Genomic DNA, 14,567 nt, shown 5'->3' on the forward strand with positions numbered 1-14,567 from the left:
TTTCCCAACATCACATTTGCTTTATCATAAGTACCATAGAATTATTAACCCTATACTATTAACAATACATCTGCTAAATAAATTAACGATTGCTTTGCTGTTCATTTTGTCTTGAGACAATATCACACATCAGAGAACTTTGTTCAAATTTACTTAAATTAATCCTTTTTACTGTTTTTATTTCCAGTTGGATATATTCTTAGGACAATTTATTTGTATTTATATTTTGTTTCCATAAAACTTTCCTTTTTTTCTGTATCTTTTACGTTGCTCATCCTTTTTCATTTTACTTTAAATGCTTACATAGTTTCAGAACTAAATAGAAATATTTCTGAATCTTATATAAATTGAAAACTTGATGAAGTTTTCCTAATATATAAGTGATGTTACTTTGAAAAACAACATTGACAATTCTTTGAGTTGAAAAGTTCTAGTTCAAAAATGTATTTCAGGCCATGACTCTAATTCTTCTGTCAGGTTTCTTTTAAGAATCTAGTCCATGAGTCTCAGTAGCTGTATTATCTTCTTTAGAAGACTAGGGCCTTATTTACTCATAGTTACTAAATAGTTCATTCTCAGTTACCATCCATAAGTCTTTGAAGGGCAAATGAGTTTCAGATTTTTTTTTTCAGAGATCACTTAAAGATATTGATGATAGAACTGAGTTCAAATTTAAATGGAATTAGTTATTATTCTTTTGCAATATCTCTGGGTCTCCTTAATTTTTTTCTCTGCTTTATTGAACTGCCACCCTAGCACAGATGATCACTTTGTTCCTCTTGTCTCTCTTCTCTTTAGTATGCTGTTGCCAGACCTAATACTGTTTTGACATTCTTATTAAAGAACTTTTTAAACATTTTTTAAGGTAAATGAATTTCAAGTATTTCATATATAAAGATTCAGGAATATGGTGGTACTTCCCACTCTACCCTCGCTCCTGCTCCTGCTCCCACCATTTCTCCTACTTCCGGTCTTATTCTCTGTCTTAATTTTAAAAAGATTTATCTATTTACTTAAGAGGCGAAGTTACAGACAGAGAGAGGGAGGTCTTCCATCTGGTGGTTCACTCCCTAAATGGCTGCAATGGCTAGAGCTGGCTGATTCAAAGCCAGGAGCCAGGAGCCAAAAGTTTCTTCTGGGTCTCCTACATGGATGCAGGGGGCCCAGTACTTGGACCATCTTCTACTGCTTTCCCAGACCATCAGCAGAGAGCTGGATCGAAAGTGGAGCAGCTAGGATTTGAACTGGTACCCATATGTGATGTTGGTGCTGGAAGCGGATGCTTAACCTCCTATGTCACAGCATTGGTGCCCCTCTCTCTTAATTTTTGTTTGCTTTATACTCATAAGATTAATCCTACAGTAAGTAAAGAGTTCAACAAATAGTAAGAAGGATAAAACGCTGTTCCTCAACAGTAGAGACAAAGGCTGTAAACAATCATCAAATCTCAAAATGTCAATTTCACTCTTATACATAAATTTTTTTTGGTTGTTTTAGTTGAACGTCTTGAGAGAGGCTCTGATTTTATCAGCCAGAGCTACAAGGGAGTGAGATCCTAATGTTGTACTCAGAGCTTTTGCAGGGACCATGAATGAAGCAGTTTCTCTAGCAAGGGCTGAAGGCAGAGTTTTGACAGCTGATTGGTATTTGGACTTGCAAGTTGTACTTTATTAAAAAGTAAAGTGAGCAAAAAGCAGGTTGGATTTTATCAGCTTTCAAGATTACTTTATTGAAGGTGAAATATAAAATCAATTATTATTGGGGCTGGTACTGTGGTATGGCAGGTGAGGCTGCCACCTGCAGTGCCGGCATCCCATATGGGTGCCGGTGCAAGTCCCAGCTGTTCTACTTTTGATCCAGCTCCCTGCTATGTCCTGGAAAGCAGTACAAGATGGCCCAGGTCCTAGGGTCCCTGCACCCACATGGAAGACCTGGAAAAAGCTCCTGGTTTCTGGCTTCGGATTGGCCCAGGTCCAGCTGTTGTGGCCATTTGGGGAATGAACCAATGGGAAGGAGGACTTCTATCTCTGACTCTGCCTCTCTGTAGCTCTGCTTTTCAAGTAAATGAATAAATCTTTAAAAAAAATCAATTATTGTTACAATTTGGAAATTCTCATGTTTTGAAGTACACTGCTGTAAATAAGCAAGGATTTGATAACAATACTGCATATAGTATATTGCTTTGATTTTATATTAATGATAAAAATAGTATAGGATAGAAGAAGCAATAATTTTATAAATGGAGAGTTACTCTTTAATGTTGAGAGATTATTTCTTGGGGCCACCATTGTGGTACAGTGGGTTGGGCCTCTTGTTTGTGAGGCTGAAATCCCATATTGGAGTGTTGGTTTGAGTCCCTGCTGCTTGTCTTTGATCTACTTCCTTGCTGATGCGCCTGCTAAGATAGTAGATGATGATTCAAGTATTTGGGCCTCTGCCACTCATGTGGGAGACAAAGCTAGAGTTCCTGGCTCCAGTCTGGTACAGATCTGGCTGTTGAGGCCATTGGGGAGTGAAGCAGCAGATTGGGGATCTCTCTCTCTGTCATTCTATTTTTCAAATAAATAAGTAAATCTTAAAAAAAAAAAAAATCTGTTGTAGGGGCCGGCGCCGGGCTCACTAGGTTAATCCTCCTCCTGCGGCACCAGCATCCCATATGAGCGCCGGGTTCTAGTCCTGGTTGCTCCTCTTCCAGTCCGGCTCTCTGCTATGGCCTGGGAAATCAGTAGAAGATGGGGCCCAAGCACCTGCACCTGCATGGGAGACCGGGAAGAAGCACCTGGGTCCTGGCTTCGGACTGGCACAGCTCCAGCCATGCGGCCATTTGGGGAGTGAACAAACGGAAGGAAGACCTTTCTCTCTGTCTCTCTCTCTCACTTTCTGTTGCTCTACCTGTCAAATAAATAAACAAAATCTTTAAAAAAAAATCTCTTTTAGACACAAACTTAATTACTGTAACAGTTGTTATTTTTCTTCAGTTTTTCAGACTCCAACTGTTAGCAAATGTGTTTCTACAAAAAGTCTGGAAAAGTTCAAACAACCTGGAAGCGCTGATTGTTTTACAGGTAATCAAAATTGAGATAGCCTATAGTTCCAAAACATTTGAAAGAGTTTTCATCTTTCCCTTTGGTAAAATATTTGCTTGCTTTTGCAGAATTAAGCATAATGAATAAAATAAAGAAGAATAAAATATCCAAAGCGATTTACTTGATGCAGAAAGCTCTTTTAATATTTGAGAAAGATACAACTTCTACATGTTCCTGGAACTTTTTGATGGTAGCAGAATTTTATTTTTTCTTTTATTACTGACATATAACTTCTGTTAAAATGAGTGATTATTGTGAACTTTCTTTTAGTTTTACCATACAAGGCAACTTTAAAAAGTTCATGGAAAATGTGGTTATGAAAAATCATGCCAGGATATAAAACATTTTTTTGCACAAAAATAAACTTTTAATTAAAAGTTCCATGAACTTTTTGAAGTATTCTGAGCAGGGGAACTAATCTGTACCTCTGGTGTTTTCTAAAATTTTTAAAATTTATTTTATTTGAGTTGGTGGGAAAGAGGGAGGGTGTAAGAGAGGGAGGGCAGGAGAGAGAAAGATACATATATAGAGAGATGGAGAGATAGAGATAGATAGAGGTACATATATAGAGAGATGGAGAGAGAGAGAGAGAGAGAAGGAATTGGAAACTCAGTTCGGGTCTTACTTGTGGGTGTCAGGGAACTAGTACTTGAATCATTACCTGCTGCATCCCTTGGTGTGCACCAGCAGGAAGCTGGAACTTGGAGCAGAGCTGAGACTTGATCCCAAGCGCTCTGATTTGAATGTAGGCTCTCAAGTTGCAGTGTAGCTACTCTACCAAATGCCCACCATTTTCTCCAGTCTTAAACTCTCCTGAAATGACAAGTTCTCTCTCTGTAGGGGCAACCTACACAAGAAACCAAGTTAAGGAGTCAAAATAGGGAAATTATAGAATTGGAGTGACGCTGCGGCAGCCCAGGGCATTCCTTATTATGGTATTAAAATGCTTAAAGCCCATTGGCTTTAAAATTTGCCTCTCAGATGGATACTACTATTCATGGACCAATGCTCTTGTATCTTTAAATCAGGTCTCTCTCTGACCCAGAAATTGTTCTGTCTTCTTGGTGACTCATCATAAGTTGATTTTTAGAGTTTAAATTCTGGTGGCAATCATGTTTCAGATTATGAGGTCTTTATTTTTGCCTATGTGTGACCTACAAAAGTTTGATTGCATTGAATGGCAGAGTAAATGGCACAAGAAGACATGGAGAATAATGCTTCAAATAGCTTGGTTGATAAGAGAAGGACAAAAGTAGGTAAAAGCAACAGGTAAGATGCAGAGTTAGAAGAGTATCCAGAGATAAAATTTAGCCTATTAATATGCTTCAATGAAGAGCAAGAACAAAGAGAGAAATTAAGGATATTAGATAGATAAATAGATGGATAGAGAAAGGTTAATATACAGTGTGTGATCCTATAGAAGAGAAGGTGGAAGAGGAAGAAATTGAAGGCACAGGTATAGAGAATCATTTTCTATGCAGGATAGCCTGCAGGGGAGATACCTCATACTTTGGAACACAAGGGAAGGAGAATGACACATGTGGAGTAAGGTGGTGTGGGGGCAGGGAGTTGTGTTGATGCCTTTTTACCTTAAAAATTTGATGGAATTGGAGGCAAGGCTACTTGGCAACCATAGAGAGTACGGGTGGATGGTTAGATTGAGGACAGGGTGAAGATGCTTGGAGAGTGGGGAGGAGAGGATGAGAGAGCTGAATACAAGTAAGAAGACTGGTCAGGAATCTGGAATTTTAGTTGAGGTTGGATCCCATCTGCTTGGTGGTATGATATTATGGCATATTTGTGACAGCAGCAATTTGTACAGGGTTTTTTTTTTTTTTTTTTTTTTTTTTTTTTTGAATGAAACTGTGGGGAGTTGGGCATTGTGATGCAGAGGGTTAAGCCACTGCTTGGGATGCTTGGATCACATATTGGAGTCGTGGTTTTGGTTCTGGCCACTCCACACTTCTAAAACAGCTTCCAACTTATATGCCTGGGAGACAGCAGATGATAGCCCAAGTACTTTGGTCCCTGCCACCCATGTGGGAGACCTAGATGGAGTTCCTGGCTTTTGGCTTGTCCTGGCCCAGCTTTGACTATTTCAGGGCATTTGTGGAGTGAACCAAAGCATGGAGAGTCAGTCTCTCTCTCTCTCTCTCTCTCTCTGTGTATGTTTCTCTCTCCCTGTCTCTTGCCTTTCAAATAAAATAAATCATTTTAAAAAATAAAATTTAACAATTCATGCTATTAAAAACAGAGTGAAGACTGGGTAGGGAAGAAAGTGAGACATCAAGGAATTAAAAGACTTGGTGGGCCGGCGCCGTGGCTCAATAGGCTAATCCTCCGCCTAGCGGCGCCGGCACACCGGGTTCTAGTCCTGGTCGGGGCGCCGGATTCTGTCCCGGTTGCCCCTCTTCCAGGCCAGCTCTCTGCTATGGCCAGGGAGTGCAGTGGAGGATGGCCCAGGTGCTTGGGCCCTGCACCCCATGGGAGACCAGGAAAAGCACCTGGCTCCTGGCTCCTGCCATCGGATCAGCGCGGTGCGCCGGCTGCAGCGGCGGCCATTGGAGGGTGAACCAACGGCAAAGGAAGACCTTTCTCTCTCTGTCTCTCTCTCTCACTGTCCACTCTGCCTGTCAAAAAAAAAAAAAAAAAAAAAAAAAAGACTTGGTGACTGTGGAAATATCAAGAGACTGGACATCTTTATCAGGTCTGATCAGGGACCAGAAAATGAATATTTGAGAGAGCTAGAAGGATAGGTATTTGAGGTTGGAAAGTAAGATTTATTTCTTTGTTTGATGTTTTCATTTTATTTGGAAGGTAGAGATATAGAGACAAACAGACAAAGAGGGATCTTACATCTGCTGGTTCACTTCTCAAATGCCCACAAGAGCTGATAATGGATAGGCAGGCCAAACCCAGGAGCTGGAACTTCAATCCAGGGTCTCCCAGTTGGGTGACAGGGACCTAGGTATTTGAGCCATCATCTACTGAAACCCAGGATATGCATTAGCAGGAAGCTGGAATCAAGTGGATCTGAGACTCAAACTCAGGCACTCTGACAGAAAGCAAGAATCTGAATATGTAACACTTCCTGGATTTCAGTCAACCAATTCATCTACCCAACAAATAATTTTGAGTGCCTATGATCCATTCAGCAAAAATTTCTTGAAAGTTAGTTACGTGCCTGGTAGTACACTGAGTACAGAATACAAAAACAAAAGTCCTTTAATTTTTCAGTATATATTGATCGATTGCATCCTTTTTGTAATCTTCCCCTTGTAGTCCCTGCCCTCTCTACGTGGTCCCTGGATTTCTTCATAGACAAATTTGGTCTATGAGAACAAACACAAGTAAATAGTTAATTATGCATCAGTTTCAGAGAGACTTTTGCAAGAGTGCTAGAAGAATGCAGCAGGGGCACACCTACCTCCACAGGAGGGCATGTGAAAGGAGACATCCAGGAAAGAGCCTGTGAAGTTCAGTACTGAAAGATAGGATATGATTGAAGCTGGAAACTGGAAGAATGCTGAATAGCCAGAGAAAGAGGAGTGCAAAGGAAGTGCATTCCGGGCAGCAAGAACATCCATGCAAAGGTCTTAAGACTATAAACGTCACGGAGAACTTGTCCTATAGGTCATTCAGTGGTACAGAGCTTAGGGGTCCTTTGGGTTGAGAGGGGAATAGTAATTAATATTTGAGACCAGAGAGAAAGTAGGGTCAAATTCATAACAAGTCTCTTGTGTAAACCAGGCTAATAATTTTGGATGGACACATGCTATTGATGTTCAAGGTGGGGAAGTCTGTCCTGGCAGTATTAGGGAAGACACCCCCCCCCCCCCGCCCCGCCACCACCCCTCCTGGTTAAATTTGAATTTCCAGCAATTGAATTGAGGATGTTTGATGGCGGTGCTGGGTAATCTGAGTTGACAAGGCTAAGTGGGTCTGATCTTTGCTGAAAGACTTGTAGGGTGCATGCAAATCTCTTTTCCCAAGAGACAGTTCTGTGATCATTTCTACTAGCTGGTGCTTGGAGGGCATTGGTGCTTTGGTCCCATTTCTATATGAAATAATCCTTATCTTTTAGAACTATTGCTCTAAGGATTAATCTGTGGCCTCAGAGCCAGGGAGGAAGACCTCTGGATTGCTCTCTTGTTTTATTATGACTCAATCTTGTTTTTATGCTACCATCAATAAGTTTTTGGAGCCAGCGCTATGGTGAAGAGGGTTAAAGCCCCGACCTGCAGTGCCAGCATCCTATGTGGGCTCCACCTCCAATACAGCTCCCTGCTAATGCTCCTGGAAAAGCAGCAGCAGATGGCCCAAGTCCTTGGCCCGCTGCACCCATGTGGGAGATCTGGAGAAGGCTTTTGGCTCCTGGCTTCAGATCATCTCAGCTCTGGTCATTGTGGCCATTTGTTGAGTGAACCAGTGGATGGAAGACTCTCTCTCTCTCTCTCTCTCTCTCTCTCTCTCTCTCTCTCTCTCCCTTTCTCTGTAACTCTTTCAAATAAATCAAGTAAATATTTTTAAAAAAGTTTTTGGAAACAAATAGAATTCAAAAGGTAAGTTTACTTTGGTGCAAAAAATTTTGAAATCCCTGCACAGCTTTTTCATAATAGGCATATTTCATAGCACGTTTTTCCATCAACTTTTTGAAAACCTCTTGTGTGTGCATTCTTACTTCTCTATCAAGATGAGGAACATACTGAACATGTGGGAAATTTCAGGTTTCTAGTGTGTGGCTTTCCCTTCTGCTTAAGTAAAACCATTTTAACTTAAGGATTGTGAGTACAGCATCCTATTTGGATAGACTCATGAGATGCATTTTGAGGCTCTACTTTTTATGAGGGGCCCTCCACAAAGATTTGCACCAACTACAAACATGCTGAATATTTATTTAGATGTCCCCAAATCGTCCACAGCCACTGCTGCTCCTCAGTGGTAGTTTTAATCTATGTGTGAAAGTTTAATGATCATTCCTCAGGGTACTCTTCTAAACAACGATGTTATGGCTCAAAGAATTACCAAACTTTCTTGGAAAGAAGACAAATAAACTTCTTTCCCTTGGTAATCATTTTCTAGTGGGGTGTAATACAGAATGTTTTACATTATCATGATTTTGTAATAAAAGTATCCCCAAATCAGTCATTGATATGTCACCTAACTCACAAAAAGCCTGAATCTCTTTAGAACTCTTAAAAAATTCATATGCTGTGTTACTTTTTCAAAAGTTTCCTGACCTTGTGGATCTGGATAATCTCATCAAGCATCTGTTTTATTCCAGATCAATTAAAAGTATACCAGCCCATCCTGAATGAGGGGAAAAAACCTTTGATAATAACCTGTTAGCTTTCCAAGTCAGATGATTGGCTTTTTTCTTGTCTATGGAGGTTTATTTTTCCCATTTTCCTGTGCTGGTTATTTGGCTTGGAGAGGCCCATTTTGCCTTTTTACGTTACCATTCTGTAGGCTTACTTTAAAGGATCCCACCTGGAATCAATACTGGATGTCCTTGATCTTTTGCTTTGGACTCAACATAGCAATCGTGGTGGGCTTACATTGTTGCTCTCAGTTCAATTAAGACTACATCAGCTGAATGATCATTTGCAGATGAGTTTTCTCATTGAAGAAGAGGCAGACATTCTTCCCAGTCCAAGTGCTAGGGGTTTCAAGGCAGCACTGTATGCCCTTGTTTCTGTACAGCATTCATTTCCTCCTCTTCACAGTAACTTTTAAAGAATTTCTTCTTCCCCACTAGATATAATCGGATGGGACTGTTTCTCAAGATGAAGACCAGTGAGCTAGCTGGGTCAATTGATCTCTTCCTGCTTAAAATCGGAATCTTTAGTATGAGATAAAAAACCTAAAACATTAGTATTATACATCCCATTGCGGAATGATTGCCAAGGAAGAGAAGTTTACCTGTATTCTTTAAGGACAAGAAATTTGGCAATTCATTCATTCCAATGCTCATGTCCCAATCAGAGTTATAGATGTCTTCTTTAGAATATCCTCTCTATGGCTTATTTGATCCAATCCTGGTTTTCCAATTGTTTCTGTTGCAAAAAAAACTCAATTGCTGCATCTAGTTTTATCCTAATATTATTCGTTGGATTTTAAACAAATCTGTAGTTGAGGTGAACTTAGCAACGCTAAATTCCAATAATAGTGCCTCAACTCTAAGCAAAAGAACATTTTGGATAGCAGATGATTATTTTGATTGCTTTTTTTTTTAATTTGAGAGAGATAGATAATGAGAAAGAGAGAGAGAGCACACTCCCATCTGCTGGTTAACTCCCCAAATGCCAGTAGTAGCAAGGGCTGTGCCAGATCTAAGCCGGGAGCCAAGAGCTCAATGCAGGTCTTACACATGGGTGGCAGGATTCCAATAACTTGAACTAACACCGCTACCTTCTAGTGTTAACATTAGTAAGAAGCTAAAGTCAGGAGCTGGAGCCAGGTCTTGAACCAGAATACTCTAATATGAGATGTTGTCGTATCAAGTGACATCTTATCTGGTACATCAGATGCTTGGCCCTCTTTGAAGTATTTTAAGGATATTTCTTGGGAAATTTCACCCAGGGTGATTTTCAACACTTCTTTTAACTTAGAGTTGTATGAGGGCAAGATAGCATGGTGGTTAGGAGTTCAGGGCCCGGGATTACATACTGGTTCTGTCACTAATTAGCTGTATGACCTAAAATTATTAATGCTCTCTTAAGATTTAACTTCTTTGTTTATAAAATGAGTGTTCTTGAGAAGATTCAACACTTAGAGTTTTGTACAAAGCAAGCAGTCAATAAATGTTAGCCATTGTAAAAATAATCTTCTTGCTGTATCTTTCACTTTAAGCACTCTGAAATATTCTGTTTATATTATTTTTTAGTGCTTTAGATTTTTTATTTATCAGACTACACATATTGTTCTATGTTTTCTTTTAGATTTGTCTTATAAATTATATATTTGATTCTCAGCATATTCCTTCCCGTTTCTGAGATATGAATTTATCTACTTTTTGTCATCTTCTGCAATGTACATCATAATGTTCAGAACCCAGACTATTCCTCAGGGAGATCTCCTAGATAAATAGTCAATATGGCACTTTATTATTTTGGTCTGGTGATAGTATTTATATAAGTCTTAATCGTGCCCTCAAGAGATTACATTACATTTCTCCATTAGTGTTAAGTCAAGTGTACTTACCATCAATCCATCCTCATCAACAATGCACAATTTCAGAGAAATTAATATTTAGACAAAAATATTTTGAACTTCAATACTATTTTTTGTGGCATATTGCAGCCCAAATTACCACTACAAGGACACTCAGAACCTACTTCCCATATGAGCTGGTTTAAAAATCCCGTTGCAGAGAGGTCTCTTGGCTGGCCCTTTCCCTGTGATATGTAAAGGCTCGCTTCTTCTTTCAAAGTGGTGAGCCCTTATTTGACAGGCACTGTGCTAGATGGTGAAAAATGTGAGGATGAAGTTATTCTTCATTATCTGACATTTCATGGAAAAACATTTCTTTTGACCTCTGATTTTGCAATCTCAATGCTTTAATATTCTAGAGCATTGCTGTTACAATATCAAGTGCATATTGAGAACACTTTCTCACAATTGGGTAGACTTGTTTCATGAGAATTTTTCCTTCTTGATGTTTTGGGATTTCTTTTCCAATGTCATTTCCTCTTCTAGTTGAGAAAACCCCTCAAATAAATCCCCAACCACTTTCTCATAAATTAAATCTTATCAGCAACTCAATGAATAATTGAGTGGCTCACTAAGTTAGGATTCTACTTTCTATCTAGCAATAAAGTTTGTCTTGAGTTCTGTTATCTATCTGACTTACCTAAATCAAGGACTTTACTTTAGACTTTTCTTCTGTTACCTTTCACTTAAGTCTTTAATGCTTTTGTTAATCTCTTTCAAATGGGACATGGGATGTGAGTTAGGAGTCTACAGTCAAAAATGACTAGGACCCCATCAGGACATTTTAAACATATTACCTTAAAACGCATTATGATAAAAACCATTCTCCTTTGTTACAACTTAGTATGGCTTTCATTTAAAACATGTTGACTGAACCTAAGGAGCTAAATAAAGGACTGTCCTTGCTACCAACACATTCATTGTTTCCAAGGTATGGGCAGTGATAGACACAGGTGACAAATGGGGTCATCCCTGCTGAAATGAAGAGAATAGAGTATCTATGTACATGGACCTATCTTAGAAGCTATCAGAAGAGATGATATTTGAGTGGGTCTTAAAGCAGAGAGGAGGAAATATGATCCTTGAGGAGGAGGAAATTGCATGGGCAGAGGCTCAGAGGCATGAAAAAGCAAAGCATTATAAGTGAATGAATGAGTTTTCTCTTATAGTTTCAGAGATTAGGTTAGACAGAAAGGTAAGCATGGGAAAGAGTGGAAATGAGGAGAAGACTAGAAAATATGGCCATGGTCAGAATGAAGAGGTCTGTGGAGAAGCTTGCGCTTTACCTAGCAAGCATGGGATGGCCATGGAAGGGCTAAAAAGACTGCATGCTGAAGCCAGTAGAGGCTGAGAAAGGGAAAGATTTAATCATCTAAATCAGCAGATCCCAGTTCTTGCCATACTTAGAATTCACCTTGGCATTTGTTAATAACACAGAAGCTCTTGTCCCACCATGAGAGATTTTTTGTTTTAGCGTTGGAACAAACCATCTTACTTTAAAATAAACTCCATAGAGTATACTGATGAGCAGCCACTTTGAGAAATGTGTGGTAGGCTGTGACAGAGAGCAGGAAAGTTTTGATTCCAGTTGGGTTCATGGTTGTTCAGAAGGAGGCTAGAGTCAAGTTGGAAGATGCTAGTGTTCAACTGGCTCATTTACCTGGAACTACATGGAAAATTTTGGGACTGGATGTTTGAAGCCCAGGGCAGTTAGCTAGTCAACTGAGATGGGGACAAACATACTCTATGCAAATATCAGTGCTGGTAGTGTACTTTACAGGCTCCAGATATTATCCAGAGGAAGGAAATACCTCCGCATTTTCACAGCATTGGTCTTCTTCACCTGCGTTGTATAATTTTTGCTTAGACTGATTTTGCATGTTCTTCTGTAACCTGAAATACCTTGGTCTTCACAGTCTGTGATGCAAATGAAGGCATATTAATATATAATGTCAAAATGTAATAGCTTTCATCTCTCTTCTGTTCAATGAGGAATTTCTTCCCTCAAAGTTTTCCTGCAGTTATCTGTGAAATCCACTTACCTTTTTCTAGCTCCGGTCTCTTCATCAAAGCTGTCACCTCTTGCCCTTCAAGGACACCCTCCTGGCATGTACGTTTGTCCTCTCATGGAGTCAACACTGCCCTCTTGTCCATGGTAGAGTGTGGATGGGTGAATAAACCTTTGCCCAGCCCCAGGCTGGTTGTGTCCTCTTGGCCTGACTAGCACCGTGTGTGCCCCGGGTCTCTGAATGTCTTTTATGACACAGGTTCCTCAACATCTGGCCCTGACCTTTGTTTCCATCCATTTTCTACTTTTTTTAGTTCTCTCAGTTTGATTGAAAGGTTGAAAAATTGGAGATGCTAGAAGAGAACAGATGCCATTCTATCTCCTTGGTCTTTTAGTAATTCAGCAGATAGACTGAATACCTCCCGTGTGCATATAAATTGAGTTTTGGGTTAAAGTCCCTAAGGCCCTTGGTGTGTAGGCTCTGGAAACATGGCTACCATATAAGACATCCCTTCCCATGGGAAGGAACAACTGCTCTTACAGGTGGCAAAGCTTTTTGACTTGCAAATACAGAAATATTTTCCAGGGTCTCCTGGTGCAGAACAAAGTGGAATTAAAAAATGATTTATCATCATGGACACATTCTAATCACGACTAATGATTCTAGACCTTGTGTCAACCGTCTCCAATAACAAATAAAAATGCAAAGTGAATTCTAATCTCAATTTAAGCCACACTTCATTATTTTAGGGAAAACAATCTATGACACTGTAATGTTGTAATTTACATGGCTTCAGGGAACCGGCTTATTCACTCAGCTTTAAATATCTTGCTGAGACCTACTAAGATCCTCTCTCCAGTCTTGTCCTCTCTTCTGAGCTTGAAGACAAGATTTCCAAATGGAAACTTCAAACTCAATATGTCTGCTAGAGGGGGAAACAGTACAGGTTTTTGTATCAGAGCAAAATTCCTTTGAAATGTGGTAGACAGATATGTTGTCTTCTCATTTCTAGGGTTTCTTCTCTTGTATTTGTTTTGAGTAGAACTCCCAGAATAAAATGGGATAGTGAAGTTCTGTCTCCTGATTTCATTGATAATTCTTTTTTTAGAAAATATTTATATGTTTGAAAGATAGATATCCTCCTGACCACCCCCCCCCCCTCCCAGTATACACAAACTCATAGAGGATTGAGTGGGGGCAGAGGGAGAGGAGAGAGATTTCTCCTATCTCCTGGTTCACTTTTCAAATGCCAGGGCTGGGAAAGGCTGAAGCCAGAAGCCTAGAACTCAATCCTGTCTCCCACATGGGTGGCAATGACCTAACTACTTGGGCAGATGCCTGCTACCTCCCAGTGTGTGCATTGCAGGAAGCTGGATTGTACTAGAGCTGGGACTTGAACTCTGGGGACTCTGATATGCAATGTGGGCATTCTGGGATGACTTAACAGCTGCTCCTAATCCCCTCCTTTACTGATGATTCTTTAGTGCTTTACTTTTTCACACTAAGAGTGGTATTTTGGACCTATTTGAAATATTTTGGCTATTAACTAAAATTAATATTTTTAATGACACTAAAGAAAGAGCTTTCCTAATATATTGAGTATTTTAAAAAATCAATAACGAATGTTAAAATTTTTCAAAGTTCAAATAGAATTGTAAAGACAATAGAGCTGGTTTACCTTGGACCATCAAGACTAGCATATTATTTATTCATTATTCATTATTTTGACTACAACTCATTGAGCAGCTCCTATGTGTTAAGTACTGCTAGGAAACTTGCATATTATTCCCAAAATATTTCACCTAAGTTTTGAAACATTACTTAGATCTGATTTTTATTTTTCTTCTTTGTTTCATGTGTTGTCTCTCTGTTTAACTATTAAAAAAGGTGATTACCTTTCCTTAATGTTTGCGGAATAAGTGTTTTGTCTATTTATTTCATCTTGCTGTTAGTAAAAACTCTTAGTAACATTCATTTCATAGGCCACATACACCAATAGCATCATTTCTCAAGAGTCACATCTCAGGCTGTACAGTTCATCAGTGTGAACTTTTTAAGGACAAAGCAACATGATGGCAGATATTCAAAGGATTTGATTTAAAACAAAAAGTCTCATATTAATGTGTGATAGTAATTATGTAAACATTTCAGACATGTAAATATGACACCATCAGTGGTCATGCTTACCCTTTATTAGTAGCCATTTAAGAATTCTGCAGAATCACTCAATGATTGAAGTGTATATGAGTATGTATGTACC

General features: G+C 39.3%; 1 protein-coding gene across 17 annotated transcripts in view; it reads left to right on the top strand.

Annotated features, from left to right (window-relative positions):
* Positions 1 to 14,567, top strand: part of CFAP54 (cilia and flagella associated protein 54) — a 372,233-nt gene that overhangs the window by 69,212 nt on the left and 288,454 nt on the right. For all 17 annotated transcript variants that reach the window (XR_011380202.1, XR_007919544.2, XR_007919541.2 and 14 more), the window contains exons 18-19: positions 2,979 to 3,065; positions 3,155 to 3,276. Coding sequence is in view for 11 of the 17 variants with exons in the window: in XM_051845787.2 (XP_051701747.2) it covers positions 2,979 to 3,065; positions 3,155 to 3,276 (209 nt within the window). In the remaining 6 variants the exon portion in view is untranslated. The remainder of the gene's footprint in view (positions 1 to 2,978; positions 3,066 to 3,154; positions 3,277 to 14,567) is intronic.

Source organism: Oryctolagus cuniculus, chromosome 11 (genome assembly GCF_964237555.1).
Source record: "Oryctolagus cuniculus chromosome 11, mOryCun1.1, whole genome shotgun sequence".
Classification (NCBI taxonomy): Eukaryota; Metazoa; Chordata; class Mammalia; order Lagomorpha; family Leporidae; genus Oryctolagus; species Oryctolagus cuniculus.